The sequence below is a fragment of the Empidonax traillii genome, unplaced genomic scaffold, assembly GCF_003031625.1.
Source record: "Empidonax traillii isolate 1590-97213 ecotype Southwest subspecies unplaced genomic scaffold, ASM303162v1 scaffold678:size492020, whole genome shotgun sequence".
NCBI classification, from domain to species: Eukaryota; Metazoa; Chordata; class Aves; order Passeriformes; family Tyrannidae; genus Empidonax; species Empidonax traillii.
This window is the reverse complement of record NW_020955871.1, coordinates 391,612-410,606: the sequence shown is the minus strand read 5'-3', so window position 1 is coordinate 410,606 and position 18,995 is coordinate 391,612. Positions and strand designations below refer to the sequence as shown.

General features: G+C 35.1%; 1 protein-coding gene across 1 annotated transcript in view; it reads right to left on the bottom strand.

Annotated features, from left to right (window-relative positions):
• FRYL (FRY like transcription coactivator) overlaps positions 1-18,995 on the bottom strand; it is a 135,498-nt gene that overhangs the window by 72,597 nt on the left and 43,906 nt on the right. Inside the window, exons 3-11 of the mRNA XM_027899613.1 lie at positions 17,022-17,075; positions 11,680-11,819; positions 11,175-11,271; positions 8,786-8,865; positions 8,225-8,305; positions 7,592-7,760; positions 6,632-6,724; positions 3,164-3,262; positions 1,671-1,772 (exon numbers count right to left, since the gene is read on the bottom strand). Of these exons, the coding sequence (XP_027755414.1) occupies positions 1,671-1,772; positions 3,164-3,262; positions 6,632-6,724; positions 7,592-7,760; positions 8,225-8,305; positions 8,786-8,865; positions 11,175-11,271; positions 11,680-11,819; positions 17,022-17,075 (915 nt within the window). The remainder of the gene's footprint in view (positions 1-1,670; positions 1,773-3,163; positions 3,263-6,631; positions 6,725-7,591; positions 7,761-8,224; positions 8,306-8,785; positions 8,866-11,174; positions 11,272-11,679; positions 11,820-17,021; positions 17,076-18,995) is intronic.

Below are 18,995 nucleotides of genomic sequence, written 5' to 3'. Positions count from 1 at the left end.
AAGAAACACAGTAGGGGTAGGTGAACCTTTTCAATGCTTTAAGTATCTTCCAGTACTCTCCAAATTACTTTATTAAATAACAAAGACACTAGTGACAATGGATTTGGAATTCCTTAATTCATTTTATATATGTAAGTAATTGCATATAAAATAAATTTAGTCATTAGGAAATCAGGAAATAAAATGTGAAAGGGGAAATCTAAAAGACTAAACTGCTATGAAATTCAGATTTATAAATTAATGAGATTACTTATTACAGAGTGCATGCATTTAATTAGCTTCAGAAACAAAGGAACACATTAATTTGTAAGACACATGAGGACAGTCGGGATGTATTTTTCAAGATTAAACTCAAAAAAGTTTCTGAGCAAAGTAGGCACCCAAAAAATCAATAGTATTTGGTGTGCCACATTAAACCAAGCCATAAAATATCCTAAATAACTCATTGATGGCAGAGCATCATAACTCTGCAAATTCTGAACTGCAGAAATTCATATGTGGAATTTCTGCTGAATAGAGCCTTACAGTAAATGTGTTAAGCTGTTAGTGGTTAACAAAATTAAGTAAAATATAAAATGCATGCTCAGCAACTACCAGTCAAACTCACTGGCATTTATAGTTTTAATACATCCATTATCAGCAATGGACATTATACCAGAAAAAGACAACTCCTAGATTGTAAGAGGTTTTTATAAAGTTTTAAAAACAAAAGCACAAGCAGCCTCCATAAGCAAAGTAAACCACAAAACAAAAATCAAGGCAAATATTGCAAAAGAACTGCAATGTTAGATGAAAAATATACAAAACCCAACAAGCAACAGAAAGGTGTGAAAGATGTTGTGAGAACAAAATGACCCTTAAAACCAATCCAAGCAGCTAAACCGGTTTCCTTTTGACTTCATGCTGGTCTACGTATTTTACTAATAAGCTTCAGAATTTTCTCTCATACCTAACCAGAATCAGTATTGTCAAGGAGGATCAAAAAATTTATTAACATTTTTAAAATCAGTGCATTAGGCAAAATTATGATTATGTTAATCATAATTAAGGAAAGAGCATGTACAACAATTAATGACACAAGAAAGTCACTTTAAAAAAAATCACCAATTTCTAAGTACTGTGATGTCTTTATCAACCAATTGCTGTTTACAATGCTATCAATGGAAGTCATCAGTTAAATGGACACTGTAATTTTTTTTTTAAATATGTATCACAGGCTGTAGATATAATGTCTTTTACGGTCTTGCAATTAATTTTCTATTCATTCAATTAGTGAATGAGAAAAACTTTGCACTTCCTATACATTCTACTTAGAAGAGCAGACAAGTCACTTATTTTCTCACATGTAATTTTCATTGAAGAATTACAGTTAGTACTTTCTCTGGCATGAACAGTCTTTATTAGCAGATGCTTCTGCAAATTTTACTCAATAAAAGTGATAGTCCCCAAAGGGACCACACCTATTTCCAACATGACATAGCATCACAAAAATGTACTGAGTTTAATACAAACAGAGACTTGAAACATTTATTTATCTTTTTTAGAAAAATATTTCAGTGTCCTTTTAAACAGCCAAATAATCATTGTTTATTTGGCACGTGAATTCTGAGAACATATTGGAATAAATACTAGTGATTTGCAACAGTTTCTGAATTGAAAAGGATTCTTACCTTTAGATGTGACAAACAGTTCTGCAGGAAAACGTGCCAGTTATTTAAAAAAAACTGTTTCTGACTGACACACAACAGGCAGGTGATCAATGGATACAAAGCCTACGAGTAGGGGGGAAAAAGAATTGATCAAATGGCTCTTTGAAGACCTCCTAAGTCTTGCACATTGACAATGAGACACACAGTTGGTTCTTGCCTCTCACTGCCACAGTTTTAGCACTGCACGGCAGCCTTGCCCCTGCACTGCGACACACGTGCCAGGCACAGTGCCCCGGGTACGACCTCCGAGCTGTAAGAGCTCAGGGTGTAAGATCGCGGCAGGGGGACCAAGGTGAAGCTCATCTCCTAGCAAAGTCTGATCTTAAACACCAACTAAAAGCAGGTCTCACCCTCTGTACAATATTCACTCTTTTCCTGCAACCACAAGATTCAATTCATGGAGCCCTACACGCTGGGCAAGTGAACTGCCTTTAAAAATATTCAGGAAAAATATCATCAACTCAGTAAAAACTGAGACAGACTTCAAGTTGTCAGAAATGTTACTTCTACTTTAGGTGAAGAAGGAAGCAAAATTTAATTTAATTTAAGGTCGTGAACATGCAAAGTATGACTTTGCTTTGCTTTAGTAACTTAAGATTTATTAATTTAATACATAATGGTAATTAATATCAAATCTGACTGCAGATCATCTTGTTATGGAGCAAAATTAAAGAATGAGGATGAATAGGTAAACTTAAATCTTGATGCAACGTTTCTGACTTCATAAATAAAATAACATTTTGAATACTAACATCAACTACTCCATGTTATTCTTACACAAGGAGTTTAACCACGTACAATGAATATATGCTTTATGTATTTATATGTTTGTCCCTAACATGAGAGTGAGAATAAAACATTTTAAATTTACTTGCATTTACTGAATATGCCCATTGAAACAAAAAATTTAGCTCTACATTTCCAGCAAAGTGAAGCAAATCAACTTCAAACATGGCTGCCACATAACAAGAATTACCAAGTATTGCATTATTAAGAGATAATAAAAAAATGTTGGAAAAAGAAACATAAAGTATATGAAGACAGAAGAGAAACAGGCAGAGCAGGGCTATTAAGAGCCTGCTACTTTGCTGGGAAAGTCTTGTCTGACACATCCACCTTTTAATTAAGCATAATTTCAATATACAGACTCCCTGAATGCAAGTTCTTTATAAGAGACATTAGGTTAAATAACTCTGTGCTAAAACCCACTAAAATGATCAAGAACAAGCACTGATTTCAAGACAAATCTCATGTGTGGGATAACAAGAGCACATATCTACATGAGGAAACAAAGCAAAATTAGAACAAATGCACATACACTATGAGAATTTATACTTAGAACTGAGATGTTAAGATTTAAATTAACATAGCTGTTAGCTTTTCCTCACACATTGTACTAGCTTAAGAGCCTAAGGTGAGCAAAATGGAGAAGTTGAAATATTTCTTTAAAATACCAGTGAATGCTTCTTTCTTGAACTCAATTCAAAGGTAGTCTGATAAAGCATCTCCACAAAATTTTTCAAACATGGCACATTCACTTCATTTTTAACAGCCTATTAAAAAAAATACACACATTAATGGGTTTAAGAATTTACACAGGAGGCAATTTAAATATACATTAAGATGTCCATGAATTCAGGACCATTCAAAAGTTAAATCTCACATTAGGTAGGTTTTTGAGTGTATTTATCTGAAATATAAACAAAAGCATAAGAAATCATGCCATACACTACATTCATACAGTTAAAGCAACAATTAAATCAAATAAAAAAAGAAAACTCAGCCCAACAAAACATAATACACATAATTTCATATATTTTAAAAATTATTTTCCATAACCTTTATACTGTTCCCCTCTTCACTGCTCCCCTTATAATGTCCTCTAATACTGAAAAATGAAAACTTCAGAAATTATTCACAGGATTACCAGTCAGCCAACCAAGCAAGTCTTTGCTCAGCTTTCAGAATTAATGAAACAGATACGTGGAGCCCTACACCTTTTCTACCCACTCTGTTCTTGCATACAGAATAGGTTTCCTCCCACAACCTAGACAGCTACATTCTTTATCAAAACCTCTGCAAGTCCCTCAGGCTTCTCTCTGGATACTTATTAGGATAATCCACTTAAATGCTATTCTCAACCTACTGTTTTATATGGTATTTCTGCTTTATTTATCAAACAGAGGGTTGGAGTGTTAGAGAAAGGATTGGTTTTTTTGGAAGAGATCCTCTGTACTTATAAATTTCCCTACAACATAATGTTGTTTTTGTTATTTTTACTACTTACAGTTATTAATATTATATAAACATTATAACTATATGTATTAACATTATATGTCACGTCCATCTTGCTAAGAACACTCTGAAAACAGTCATGATGGGGAAGCATAAAAATAGTATGTATCTCTGTAACGTGTGCAAATCCCAAAAGAAAGAACTGAGAAAGTATTTATGATTTAAATCACTTCCTACGTACCAAATTATTTATCTTTTGCTAGTCTTAAGCTATAAGTTGATCAGTACCCCGCTAGCCCCACAAGAGAAATCAGTCAGTTGTTGCCAGCACCACACTGTTGCTTTGGGATACAACCTTACGCTTACAGATAGATCAGCCTTAATTTTCCTGCTGTAAAATATGTAAAATATGCTGTGATTTGTCATACCTGCAGGGTTCAAAGCAGGTTGGGTTTTTGCAAATGCCTGAATGACTAAGTAAGAGAATGACAGTAAAGAAGTCTCAGTGCTGAAACCTAACAGGTTCCCCACTTAAACAATTTTCTGTATCCAAGATATAGAAAAATCTACATTCAATTCCATCCGTTGCTTCCAAAATATTCAAACTTGCATCTCACATCTTGAGGATGACTAACCTGCTCAACTGCATCTCAATCTGGGATGGGGCTCCTCGCTTCTATTTAAGAAGCTCCATTTGTATGAAATGATTAGAGACTCCATGAGTCAGAAGGGAAGATCAAGCCTCCCTCACCAACTGTTTAAAGGGCTGAGTCAGGCTGTGCCTGTAGGAAGTGATGCACACACGGCCACAAGCGCCTCGCACAGCCAGTGTGCCTGTCTCTGTGCCTGTCTCTGTGCCTGCCACTGGAGAGTCCCATCCCCAAATGCTGCCTATGCCTCATCATTGTATGCACACTTTTCACCATATTTACAATTCTCCAAACTAATATTTGCATTTACCTAAATGCTAGGTACTTTCACTCTGCACCCCCACTGCAATTGCCAAGCAACTATGGAGTTCAAAACAACAAAGTGAGTTCACTCTTTAACAGGACAAGAAATTCTTCTCTAGAAGAGTGCAAGTATGCCCTGGTAAGATCAAAACTTCATCCAATAAACAGTTACCAGCAACACCACATCTCTGTAGTTATATCTTATGAAGAAAGATTGTCTCCTTTCTAATTAAAACAAACAAACAAAAACAAACAAACAAAAAACCACTTGAAGATTGAGACTAGGGAAGGGAGAGAAGCATTTCCCCATGGCCCAGGGCAAGGCAAACCATTTGAAAGAGGATGTGGAGTTCAGAGACATTTATCCCATGAGATTTTTCCCATGAGCTTGCTCAGATGGGATCCCCACCCAGTGTGCTAGTCTTTTTAGATCCCATTCTACAAAACAAGGTCTGTATGTCCCAATTCTCCATGTACAGCAAGATATGCCCATATAATAAGTTGCAACAAGGAGCTGTGACCTGACATTTTTTGGGACAGCAAGCCAAACACACTGTGGCCTGTGCTAAAACACACCATCTGCTCATACAACTAACATTTTAGACAACAATCACAGCAAGCATCAATCTACTATGATAAAATTATCTGAGCTAGTGGTAAATGGTCAACTTAAGGTACACTGAGGTGCCATGATTCCGCATTGACCTGTCGAACAAGCTTCACGTAACTGAGCAAAGTAACCTGGGAGGAAGGAGAAGAGTCTGTCTTGACTGAAAGCATTCTCACAAGCAGCATTACATACATTACGCACACTGTACATCCAAACACTGTGATGGGGGTTTTTCTTGTTCTGGGCTGCTGAGTGAAATTTCCACCCTTAGCTTTAAAACACACACAGGAGGTAACTGACTTGAAGTCAGTCTGACTTATCTTCCACTTGAAGGACTGGATATAGGAATTATTTTTATTTAATTAGTCAAAACCTACATCCTTCCTTCTTGCATAGGACATCACAATCTCCTTATCAGATGTTACAAATCTCAGTTTATTCTAGAAAGAACTTAACAGGTTTCAGCTAATAAAAAAAAGTCAACAGGACCCTTGAGCAAATAAATATTAAACCATGGAAATTTCAACTTTTTAGAGCATGTATAAAATTACACAGTCATAAATGTATCTAGAAAACAGACAATTTTAAAAAGTTCTGAAAAAAGACTGTAAACTAGCTAACACAAACCAACACATTTCCCTTTAAGACTGCGTAGGTGCTTGTAATCTACTTAACAGTCACAGAATCCTAGAATGGTTTGGGATGGAAGGGACCTTAAAGATAGACTAGTTCCAGCACCTCTGCCATGGGCAGGGACATCTTTCACTAGAAGAAGTTGCTCAGGGCCCCATTCAACCTGGCCTTGAACACTTCCAGGGATGGGGCACCCGCAGCTTCTCTGGGAAACTTGCGCCAGTGTTTCACCACCCTTATAGTAAAGAATTTCTTCCTAAAATCTAACCTAATCCTATCCTCCTTCAGTTTGAAGCCACTCCCCCTTGTCCTACTACTACATGCCCTTGTAAAAAGTCCCTCTTCAGCCTTCTTGTAAGTCCTCTTTAGGTACTAGAAGTCTTTTTGAATCTGTAAAAACGTATTACTTTGAGGATTAATTGAAACAATTTTAACAATGAGAGCCCAACTGAAAGTGAGAGGAACAGGGGGGTAGGGGATTAAATACTTACAGCAGCCACAGGTATGAGAATTTCCACAAACAAACCAGCAAGGGCATGTTTTATATCTTTATCTTTTACTTCCAGGAAGTATTGAGCACACTCCTTAGTAAGAAAACATCAGAAAAAATATTTAGAAAAAAGAATACAAATGTAACTATGCCATAAAAACTGCTAGCAGTATAACATTAGTTGCCTGTTTGAATTTAAAAGAAGCAATGTGTCTAAGTTAGTCTTATATTCCTTGACAATATCAACTTTACAAAACATCAGAAACTTTAAAACCTGTTTCCCCAGCAATTCTCCTCAAGAAATTCAAAGGAGAACATCTGTAATACCAGATAGCTATTTACTTTCTACTCAGAATATAAAGAGTACTCAGAATATAAATGTGCACATTTTTCCTCAGATTATTCTGAGGCTTTTAAAAAATTAAAACTTATCTCTATTAAAATTATTAGAAAATTATACTTTACTTTTATATACTCATTTTCATTTTCAATATGACTTTGCTGCAAAAACAATGTTACAGAGAATTCAGTATTCCAGACACTATAAATAATCCATACACATGTTTGAACATGCAGTCTCTCTGAAAAGTTACTGAAGTGCTTTTAAAGAAAAGTATGTCTTGGCATCTCAGCTGCTAAAAGAAGACATATCCAATAATTTTTTTCCTTTAACATACTACTTTCATAAAGAATGAAAATTATTTGATTGCTACCCATTTTCATTCGGTCTTAAATAAATTCATATATCACAGGTTTGCCACATTAGTGAGACAATTGTGAAAGGTTTCTGCTGCAGAGAAACCAATGATTCACACCTCTGAAAACTTAGGAGCTGAACAGAAAAGGATGAAGGACGGCACACAAGTAGAGTGAGTGACTGATCACAGCAAGTGTCATTGTAGTTTCAGGAGTTAAACAATCAAAATCATGCTCATTTCAGCTTTCTGTACTATTCATTTACCTGCATGAATTGAAATGATGCTTCAAAGTCCTCCACGGGATACATCTTTACTCGAAAAAACTTCATTCCCATAATCAAACTGATGATACTTTGTACTATATGAGGACTCTGTTCTTTTTGTCGTAGTTCCTTTAATTCAGTAACAAATTTTTTCCTAACAGCTTGAAACCTGAATGAGGGATATAGACAGCAATTATCTGCATTCTTAGTTACATTTATATGAGGTCTATAAATTTGATCTGTTTTCTTTAATCTTTAACAGTAACAGCACCTATAGTAAAAGAAACACAAGTAAGATGAACTCTAGACTTAAAATCTAGGCATTTAAGAGGATCTATTATGATCAGCACATTAGAATATACCCATTAACTAAACAACAACTAACTGGTAGAAGACCTCCTTTCCCTGCACCTACAAATTGACTGCAAAGCAATTATACTAAAGATTAATTCTTGATTTGTTCAAATTTATTGAGCTGGAACATGAGACAAGACACAGCAGACTACACTTGACTACACTTGAAACTTACAGTAGTAGTTACGGGGGACACTAATAAAAGTAACTATATCAAATAGTCTTTAAGTCTATATTGTCTTTTTCCCAAACACAAAAAGAGTCAGAGACTGAGCTTACTTTGATTGAGCAAGAACCCCTGTCACTTCTGCATATAAGTCTGCAATAATATGCACATTCCCAGTGTTGGTTCCTGAATACCTAAAGAGAAAAACAAAAAAACCCAAAACACAATAAAAGTAAAAAAAAAAAGTAAATATAATATTTTTCTTCTAAGCCCCAAGTAAGTTTTTAATTACAAACAAAAAGTCTGTTCCATAGCAAGGCAGATTATTACCATATAAATGAAAATCAAACTTAAATGCATGGGTGATATGTACAGTGATAGAGTCCCATTTCTCACTTCATAAGAAATGTATTCTGGATAGGAAGTTATCCAAACTCAGACTTTTCTTATTCTGTCTGGCTATGTAAATCATTCTGGATATTCTAAGCAAAATAAACTCTGCCTTATATTGAACACAGCTGTGTTCTTTCACGATATGTTTCCAATTCAAAGACATCGACCACTGTTCATTTACAGTATTTTCACCAACACGTTACATGTGTGGCAAAGAAGATCAATCAAGCACAGGCTGGAAATACACACAAAATATTTTAAAGTACACAAGTGAAACTTACCCTTCCTTATGTTTAAAGTGCTTAAAAGCCAAGTTTAGAACTTCATGTACTAAAGGATCTGGCACTGGATGAACAGGTATCTGAAATGCAGATATCATTTTTATATATGCATGAAGTGAGTAAACAGTACTGAAATCTCTCCCACTAGTGTCATCCTTAGCTGGCATGTGATAAAGTTAATTCTGCAATATATGAACATTTACACAATCTGCATTGGCATTTTTCTAAATTATTTTGCATGATGGCTCTTAGGGATTAAATGAATTACAAAATAAACCACAGTTAAGTAAATACTGTGAATTTGCCATCAAAATTTATCACACAAGGTTAACTATGCATCTTTTCACACTTGTTTTTTTGTGTGCTGTTACTACTACAGATTTAATCTCAAAATGCAATACATCTTCATATAAAGAAAGAAAACAAAACAAAATAAAAATGCAGAAGTGATGATCATCTTCATTTTACACTTTCTACAGATGAAAGCATTCAAAACATACACAAACCTTCCTAGTAGTAAGTAACAATTTGGTGAGAAACAAAACTAAGCATTACAAGACCCTTTATTTTACTGAGGTTCTCTTTGACATCACCACCTTCCTCAGATTTAAAGGTAAACATCTGCTTTAAGAAAACCAAAGGTAGTCTTTAAAAAAGCACTATATATGAATATGAAGTCATAATATGTTGAAAGTTTCAAAGCAATTTAGGTAGGGACTAGGACAACCCTACTACACATTCCTGCTGAAGTGTTTAAGAGTTTCACTAAAATATATTATTCTCTTGTCTATAAAAAACTAAGCACTTACTTATTGAGAATTTCATGCTCTTCTGCATCAAGAAAGCTTTTTGTTCAGAAACTTCTAGTTACTGGAACTGGCTATTTACATGCATATTGATACAATGCGTAACACGTAATTTAAATAAAAGATTTCTGTTCCTATATAGGTCATGTCTGTCACCCTCTCACCATCTGCTCTGTGCCTATTACAGAAAAGGCTAGATCATATCCTTTGCATTCTCTAAAACCAGTTGTTAAGAATCAAAGAGTGACAGGACTCTCATGAAGAGAAGAAGATGGAGGTAATGTGAATGTAAATGTGTTTATTGATAAAAAGCCATCTTTTCTGTGATGTTGGACTGCCTAATTGCAGATTCACATTACAAGAAGAACACACAAACCCTCCTTTGGGTAACTTTTAATATTAAATTGACCAAAAGATTCTCTTAAGTGGTCCATCTATGTTTAGTGGCCCATTGCAGATCCTTATCCTTAACAGAAATATCCTTACCAGAAAAATATTTGTCTTGTCTGGAGTACATGGATGAGACTCATCAAGCCTCTCTTCAAGACCAAACTCTGGCACCTCTCCTGACATCTGAATCACTGGCAACATGTGCTCCACTCAGCAGAGAAACTAGTACCCATTCAAAATACAGAAGCAACCCATACAACCCTGCAATCCTAAACAGTCTATTCCATTTCCCTTTTTCTTTTGCATTGATTGAAAATTTAGGCAAGGAGAGACCATGAACTAAAGATTTTCTGTAAAACACTAGCACATAAGAGTTTGATGGTTTTGCTACTGTTCTCTGCATATCTGTGCAAGCAATATGGGAACATTATTTTGGATGATTAGTTGGTGTCTCAGAGAAGGACAGGCAGCTCTTTCATGTTAGTGCTTTCATTTTACCCCGTATCACCAACACAACCACATAAACATAAATCTCCTACAAATTATTTGCAAACTAAAACAGTCCTTGCTTTACTTAGTAGAGAAAAAGTCATTTAATTTTCATGTACCTACACTTAAAAAAGATAAACTACTTAAGTACCTGAAGTTTGCTCAATTCCACTCATGTTTCAAAACATTTCTTACAATAATCTTTTTCTCCTCTCAAAGAACATGAGAAAAAATGATGCCACTTGAAGCCAAACCCTATGCTCTTGTCCAAATACCCATGCAAATTTTATATTAACAGAAATTGTTCTTAACATTATCTAATATGACATGATAAGGCCAAGCAAAATTACATGCCCTTTCTAATATTTTTGAAGTGACATTTTAATCTTGTCATTCAATGACTGCACACTGTATTTCAAAAAACATTTAAGAAGACAAAAGATACCGAACATAAATAAACTTATTTTTTACAGTTTTTCTTCTTGCAGCACATGCAGTTTTCCAAGACATATGAACTGAGATAATGCAAACATGTAAAGACAGGAGAAGCCAAAGGCTTTATGCAGCTGAGAGTATAATGACAGCCTTGCATATGCTCATCATAGATATGCTCTAGTTTTTAATACAAAAATTTAAAGGAGACAGTAAAAATCAACATTAAAAGCAAAATACTAATATTAATTTGCCAAAGGAAAAGAGCTTACCTGTTTTAGAACTTCTATTAAAACTAAACAAAAAATGAAATCTACAGCTAAGTCCCTCCTTTCAAGTAGATAATCTCTTTCCCGTTGTTGCTCATCCCTAAAATAAGAAATCAAGAACACAGGTATCATACACAAGACTGAGCACAAATATTGCAGAGACAATGATTGCATTGCCTTTCATGTAATCACTGTTGCACATGTATATAAAATGGATTGCTGGAAAGGGATCTGTCAACAACCAAAACAATTCAAAAAGGGACAAACTAGCTCGGAATTACCAGTATCCAACTTCCCTCTGTATATCCACACCAAAACCATTAAGTCACTTTACGCTTATCATCTAGGCAAATTGAATACACCACCTCAAAGAAGTCTGTGCTCTTCCTACATGGATTTAGGTAGTGACAGATCCAAATGCAACATCCTTGTCACAGGAGTACAAAGCACAGAGTTTTTTGAGAAAGCACGCAAAAATCAATCAGACTTTTGCAAGGAAAACTCTTACCCCTTTGATTTTGTGCTTGACCGAGGTCTGTATTCGTAAGATTCATCTTCTGTTCCATTTTGACGCCTGTACCAGTCAAACAAGGTGCGTAGTAAGGAGGGGAGACAGTGCTCTGCTACTGAGCTCATAGAGCTTATCAACTGAAAAAGAAGTAAAAAAAATACTTTAGCTTGATAAAGCAATAAAAAGCCTAGAGTTATAATCATTATTTCAAATTGTTTTTTAATGGAACTTCACAAAGTGGCAACTTTATGTTCTTTTCACCCGGGACAATTACTGTAAATATTACACACTAAGTCCATTATTATAATAAATATTAGCAGACAAAGTGTTCCAAAGCTCACAGGGATTACAGAACAACAAATTTATGCAGATAACCTGTATAAAACCACTGAGAAACTGCAGAGGCTTTAGGATGTCTGTGAATGTTGCTGTATATATCTCTGAAGTATATGTACCTCCACATTATAAAGGACAGACAAGACCAAACCCTCCTAAACTGAGGAGTATGTAACCTCCAAAAACCTGCTTATTTGGTTATTATATAAACAAAAATGAGAGCCTTTTATATATTCTATACTGATTTTAATATATTTAACAGATATGGAGATCTCAAGCTGTATTTACTTCTGGCATAACTCCCCTATCTACTTGCTTTCTTTCAGAAAATCCATACGAGTAGTAAAACTTATCTGTGAAACAAATGTGGCAACAGAAACCATTACAGAAGGAAGACTTCAGGATGTTATGAAACTTAAATTCTCTAACCTTCCTTTAACTACCAACTTTAACAGCATTCCTAAGTGCTCAAGCTTGGAAAGGAGAAGAATGACCGAAGACGGCATAGCGGCATCATGAACTCCCTTCCAGGAGGCAGCAGGGAGCAAGCCCATCCCCAGAACACAGGTTGGAAAAGGAGAGTTACCACATTGCTCACTGATGCCATGTATTAATTACCTCTTGCATCTTTCAAATAAGAAGTTTCAACAGAATCCATCCTCATGCCATAACTTATCTATTACTCGCTATTCCAGAAAACTAATATAACATTAATGCCATTATTTCTTTGTCCTCATTTGAAACATCTTGGGTTTTTTTACTTGAGGAAGGGATAGGGATAGGTTAACCTGAGGGAAACCTCAGGAGGACCTCTTTCAACCTTCTGAATGCTTTACTCAGCTTGTTAACCAGTCAATTAGTTAAGCTACAAGAATTAAATAGCATTCTTGATTCTCTGAAAAATCCTTTCATTATATAAACAAATGGAAAAGCTTCCTCAAAATAAGTAAAATAATATTCTTATTCTGTAAGCTCACAAAATTTTAAATTCCAGTATACAGCATAAACTACGTTTGTTCCAGATCTGAATAGGAACCAGGTTTCATTAAGACTTTTTTACTAGATTGATGAGGGTTTTTTCCCTATTATTATTGCCTGTCAATAGGACACTCAATAGAAAAAGATTCAATGGAAAAACTAGGCATGCTTGTTGCAGGAGGGGCACGTACATTGAGCTAACTGCACAAAAAGATGCAGGCAGTTATTGCAGGCAACACAAAACCATAATAAGCCTTTTTAACATAAAGAAACAGAAGGTAGAAATATTCTGTAGGATTATTACAATGCCTCAGAACAATGGTTAAATGTTAAGAATTTCTTCATTCCTACACTAATATATGTTGAAATCTTCATGACTGCTTCGCAAACTAAGTGTGTTTTAATCCTGTTTCTTTTGCACCGACACCCGTACAAAATAAATATCCAATCAGCCAGTCAGCCTACATCAGACTTGTAGAAGTGGACAGTAAAAAACAGCCCAATGCTACCATTTTAAAAATATTCTGTGATCAGAAATAAATCAGTATATGGTGAAAATGAATTGGATAAATTAAGAGAATTTTTTGATGTGGCAGGAGTCTGACAAACCTCCTTGGGAAGAAAAATAATAGCAAGAATTTGTGAAAAAGGAGAAGAGGAAAGAAAACCAAATTTGAGACACTTGTGGGCTACTATTAAAACCCTTACATTTCAGTAAGTGGAAATATCAGAAAAATAGAACTTAAATTACTCATTTGTACTGATAAAGCTTTGAAATATCTTCACTGAGATTTCATATGCATGAAGTGCCTGCTGTTTGTATTAGCTTGGGGTACTCAAACATCTCCATTGACCTCTAGCCATGAGCAGCAATCACAAGTTAAAAGCATTCATATATTTGAGGAAAAAAAACAGAAAACAAAAGAACAAACCCGTCTTACGACTTGCTAAACTGAAGATATTAGGATCAGCATAAAATCATCAATGTAACTGGAACTCTTAGAATGGAAGATGACAAAGAAGAGATCTATGACAACCACAGCAATCCAAAATGTGTTTTGCCTTCAGAATTTACTGTCAATTCCCATATCCCAGATAACCTAAACACTGGGTAATACATTAATTTCACTTTCTCTAAAACTAATGGACTCTCTTTCCCTAAAAACAATTATATATCCCATACTTTGCACAGAGCTATGTTCATACAGCAGCTACACACACAACAGGACAGGAATGGATTAAGTGAACACTTAGGTTACCCAGTGCTGTCAATGTAAAATGACTCTGCAAAGCAATTCTCACTCCCCTGCCCTCCTTCTGAACTGATGGGCTTATCAGCAGAAGAAAAAGAAGCAAGCTGCATTTTAAGCTTTACTAAACTTGGGTTTTGCTGCGAGTTTACAGAGTTTATTAATACTACTGCCAGTTACAGATGTTCCAGTATTTAGGCAATTTACACTGTCTTCCACAGACACAAGCTGTACCACGTGCAGTGAAAAATGTCATTGGTAAAGTTCCAAACCCAAACTACTAGCATTATAATACATTTTCCTCTTGAAATGAAAAGTCAGTTTTACATAATAATTACTTATTTCCTGACAAGTTTTGCATCCTTAGCATTCTAATGAAGACACTGGAGTTACCAGGAAGATGACATCTTTGCTCACATTATATAGCTACTATGCAGAATACAAGCTATTTTTTATTTAAAATAATTACCATACCGCTTGGATACTAAATTCAAGATCATCATATAAATACAAATAAGAAGTTCTTATATAAGAAGAAATACACATTATATTTCTTATGTATTTCTTATGTAAGAAAACCCTTTTATTTTAGCACTACATTATGCCTACGTTGAAATCAGCAATCCAGACAAAGAGCTCCTGCAATACCCAAGAGGACAGGGCTGCACCAGTCATCGTGACGTATACTGCAATTCCTCAGAGTGAAACAGCAGATCCTGTTCAAGTCTTAAAAGGCCACAACTCATTGCTAATTGCTGCACGTAACATACCCAACAGTACAGTGAGAGGTAAAAAGAGACAGATGAAAAATTACGGTAAGATGCTAGAGCCCAAATGCTATGGCCAAAATCCTGATCCTAAAAACACTGCTCAAGTTGTGCCTAATCATGATCAAGTCTCAACCTCAGACACATCTGCTTTCAGTTACTGAGATAGCTAAGATAGGCTTCTGTGTGATCATAAAGTTCTGGTGTCTTAGGACAAGAGTAGGAAATTGCCAAGTCTCATTCCTACAACAAACAAGCAAAGGAAAATACAAGCTATTTCAGTTTCAAGCTGTACAAGCAAAAATATTTTAAGAACTGCAATATATGCTCTATCAAAAAATTCCTGTCCGGTAGCTTCTTGATGTGCTAGGAATGATAAAGTGCTGGTACTAAAATGAAAAATTTTTAATAGTTCACAAGTGAAACAATATACAAATTTCCTTCTCATTTTCCAAAATTTCATTTCTTTCAGCTAAATTTATATTTTTGTTCCAAATAAGACCTCAAACCACAAATAGAAGAATTGTAATGTTTGAAAATTAAAAACTATTGATTAAACACACTTAGTTTTAATAGCAACCCTTTTGGTCTGGTAATGGTTCCCACAAAAATTACTTATAATCCCGTTAAAAAGCTATTTTACTTATTCATTGTAGGGACAGGCAACACTACATGTCTTCCTCCTCCATCCCTCTTCTCATTGCTTACTGAGCTGCGAGAACAAGTGTTAATTAGATACTTCCTAGACTCTGGGTCCCTTTTGTGTTCCAATCATGTTCTCTTTATTCACAAAGTCCACTTACTAACTCAGACATTGTATCAGTAAAGCCACCTTTTAGACCCGAATTCCTAGCTCCGGGAAGACCTCTGGGTGAACAAGGTTGGCCCAGCAACAGCTCTAACTTCTCTGCTGGATGCTGTGGCTGTGCACTCTCAATCCTCCTCACTCCCACACTTTGCCAATCTCTTTTAAAATCTGTAATCTTCTGCACTGCTGGAGAATTGTTCTTAATAAAGGTTTCATACATCAAGCAATGAAGAGAGAAGCAATCTTAATTCCTTCTGCCAAACAATGTTCAAAATTCCCTATCAAAATTCACAATTCTTGTCATCATCAGGCAGCCATTCAGGCTTGTGGTGGTGGATTTTTGTTTTTCTTTGAAAAGAAAATCATAAAACAAATATTACATGTTACTAATAGATTCTTTTTTGGGAGGAGGGAAAAAGGTGCATGGAAGGCTATTCATCGAAAAGTAAAGGCAGGTCCACAGATTTCACTGAAATGTCTAATATTTATACCCAAGTAGTAATGGAAAGCAGGAAACAAAAATTCAGTTACAGAAGATATGGACAGACCACTAGACTTCATACAACAGATGTTATTCAGTAACAGTTAAGAACAGGAACAGGCAATTAATGAGGCTTCATCTGAATGATGCCTCTTGATTGCAAGGAAGCACTTATGGGACAAAATCATGCCTATACTACTGAAGAAATACAGAGAATAGACAATAAAATGAGATTCCAGGTACAGTTCCCTAACAGTAAGTGAAACAGAATTGCCTCACACTGTGTCTACATTTGCAGTAAAGGACAAAGCAGTATTATGAATCTAACTTATGCCTTCTGCCATAGAATCAAAAAGCCTTCAGTAAAAATAGTGTTGCTAAAATTAAATTTACACTTTGTTTATAAAAACAGAACCTCAAAGAATGAAAAAATAAGTGATAATAGAAATAAATTAAAACTTTTTGTCCACTACCACATTTCAGCATCTTTCCTCCACCAGCTTTCACTGCCACCTTCAATTAATTAAACTATTCTAACAGTTTCTTACTTACTATTATATTCTACAATGGAAAATAAAGTCTAACTTTCAAGGTCTAAATCTTCTGACACAGATTCAGACATAGACATTCCAAGTTAGGACAACAGTAGAACCACTATCCTGCAAAAACAGAGCCCCCATTAACCCAATAAAAGTTGCCTTCAATTCCATGCCTCCTACCTGATCAAACTGGAGATCTTCACCTCTTTGAAGAGATCTGGACAAGAGCTTTTCCTGTTAAAAGAAAAACAAACATAAATTTCACAATGCAACTGACTGCTACCAAAACTAGATTTCTTCTTTCTCAATTATATTACAGAACAAAGAAATAACTTTTAATGTAAATGTTTGCATTATTTTTCATAGAATCATTTCTGAAGATGTGAAATGTACTCACAAAAACGAATTTGGTAGCTAAACAGTAATGACATTAAAGACTGACAAACAGAAGATGTCAGACCTCTCCCAGACAACAGGGCCTACAGCAGTGTGTGCTCAACAAGGATAGCTGGTGGTGGGTGCCATGTGTAACTCAGAAGGAAAATCATTCCCATCTGAATTAACAAGTGGATTCATGTTCACATATGGCAGCTCTTCTAAGTTACAATAATAAATTTTAAAATGTCTTCACAAAGGCAGAGACAATTGTTCATTTCTAATCCACTCTTTCTCTGAACTGCAATGAAAAATAAGTAGAAAACTTCATCCAAGAAAAAGGGAAAGTAAATTATCACTTGCTGTACATTTGAAGGAAGTTTGTAAGGTACAGAAAAGTACCAGAATTTAATTATTACAATACATATTGCTACCATTACCATAAGACATGCTGCTCTGCTAAAAGTTAAGTTATATTCCTAGCAAAATAATTTAGCGAGGATTAAAGCATTAAGGATACAAAATACTCATGGAGTGTAATAGTAAACAGTAATTTTTACTAGTCACAGTGTAGAGTACCAAATTATACACTTAAAAGAAATTCAAGTTCTATACCTTGCTAGGGTAATCTGGAAAGTAAAAAAAATAAAAAAACAAACAAAAGAAACAAAAAAAAGAAAAGAAGAAGGAAGAAGAAAAAAACAAACAAAAGAAACAAAAAAAGAAAAGAAGAAGGAAGAAGAAAAAAAAAACAAAGAGAAAAAAAAAGAAAAGAAAAAGAAAAAAAGGGAAGAAAAGGGAAACAAAAAAGAACACTGAGTCCCACACACTGGCTCTGAGGGTCAATGATTTACAGTAAGCCAAGAGCGGCTGTAACAGCTATAAGGCAAAACTACAAAGCAGTAAGATATTGAAAGATCTGATGAGCATTTCTTGCTATTTTAACAAATTTTTCACTACTCTTCAGTTTAAAATAGTTTAAGTAAGTTCAAAATGTTATCTTTAACAAGGAAAGCAGAAAAAGTACTCAGGGTAAGGAGTTAATAGCTCACATGAGATTGCAGTAAAGCAAACAAAGAAGTTTTATGGAGCAAGGTAAGTCCAGTAGCAAGCTGGAAAAGCTGTTAACTTCCTTGCTCTAGAATGTAAGAGGAGGTGTCAGCAACACTGAAGCCAATACCGCTCCCAACAGTTTGTGTCTGGGTTAGCACAAAGTAACTCGGTAGTTTAGTATGAGACAACACTCACGTTGTCAGGTTGTTGACAAAAACTTGGAAAGTTAACACTGCTTGGTGATAAACACTCACAAGGCTGCAAGAAACAGACTATATCTCAAACAGATAAAAATTTATATTGCATGCACCAGATCCAAGATTCCAAATGGCAGCTTATTTTTTATTGGCCTAATTGTAATCTTGAAAATATGACTTCTGACATTTTCTGCTAGGAGTGCAGCCGTATTTGGTGCTCAAAAGAACACAATATCTGGCAACTATTACAGCCTCTGAAAACTTGAATTCAATATTGCCCAGACAAAAAGCATTTGCCTACTCTGAAAGTATAATTTGAAATAGTTAGATACTAATTCATAAGCCATCTTCACTTCCTATAATCTGAAAAAAGCCACCTAATTATCTAGGAAAACACTACCATTTATGTATGCTTCCAGTATGCCTAAATAATTATTTTAAGAAGAAGGTGGTTTTAGGAAAATGCATTTAATATTCTGAAATAGCTCTATTTGTTGATCAACTCATTTATCAGTCAGTGTTCCTTCAC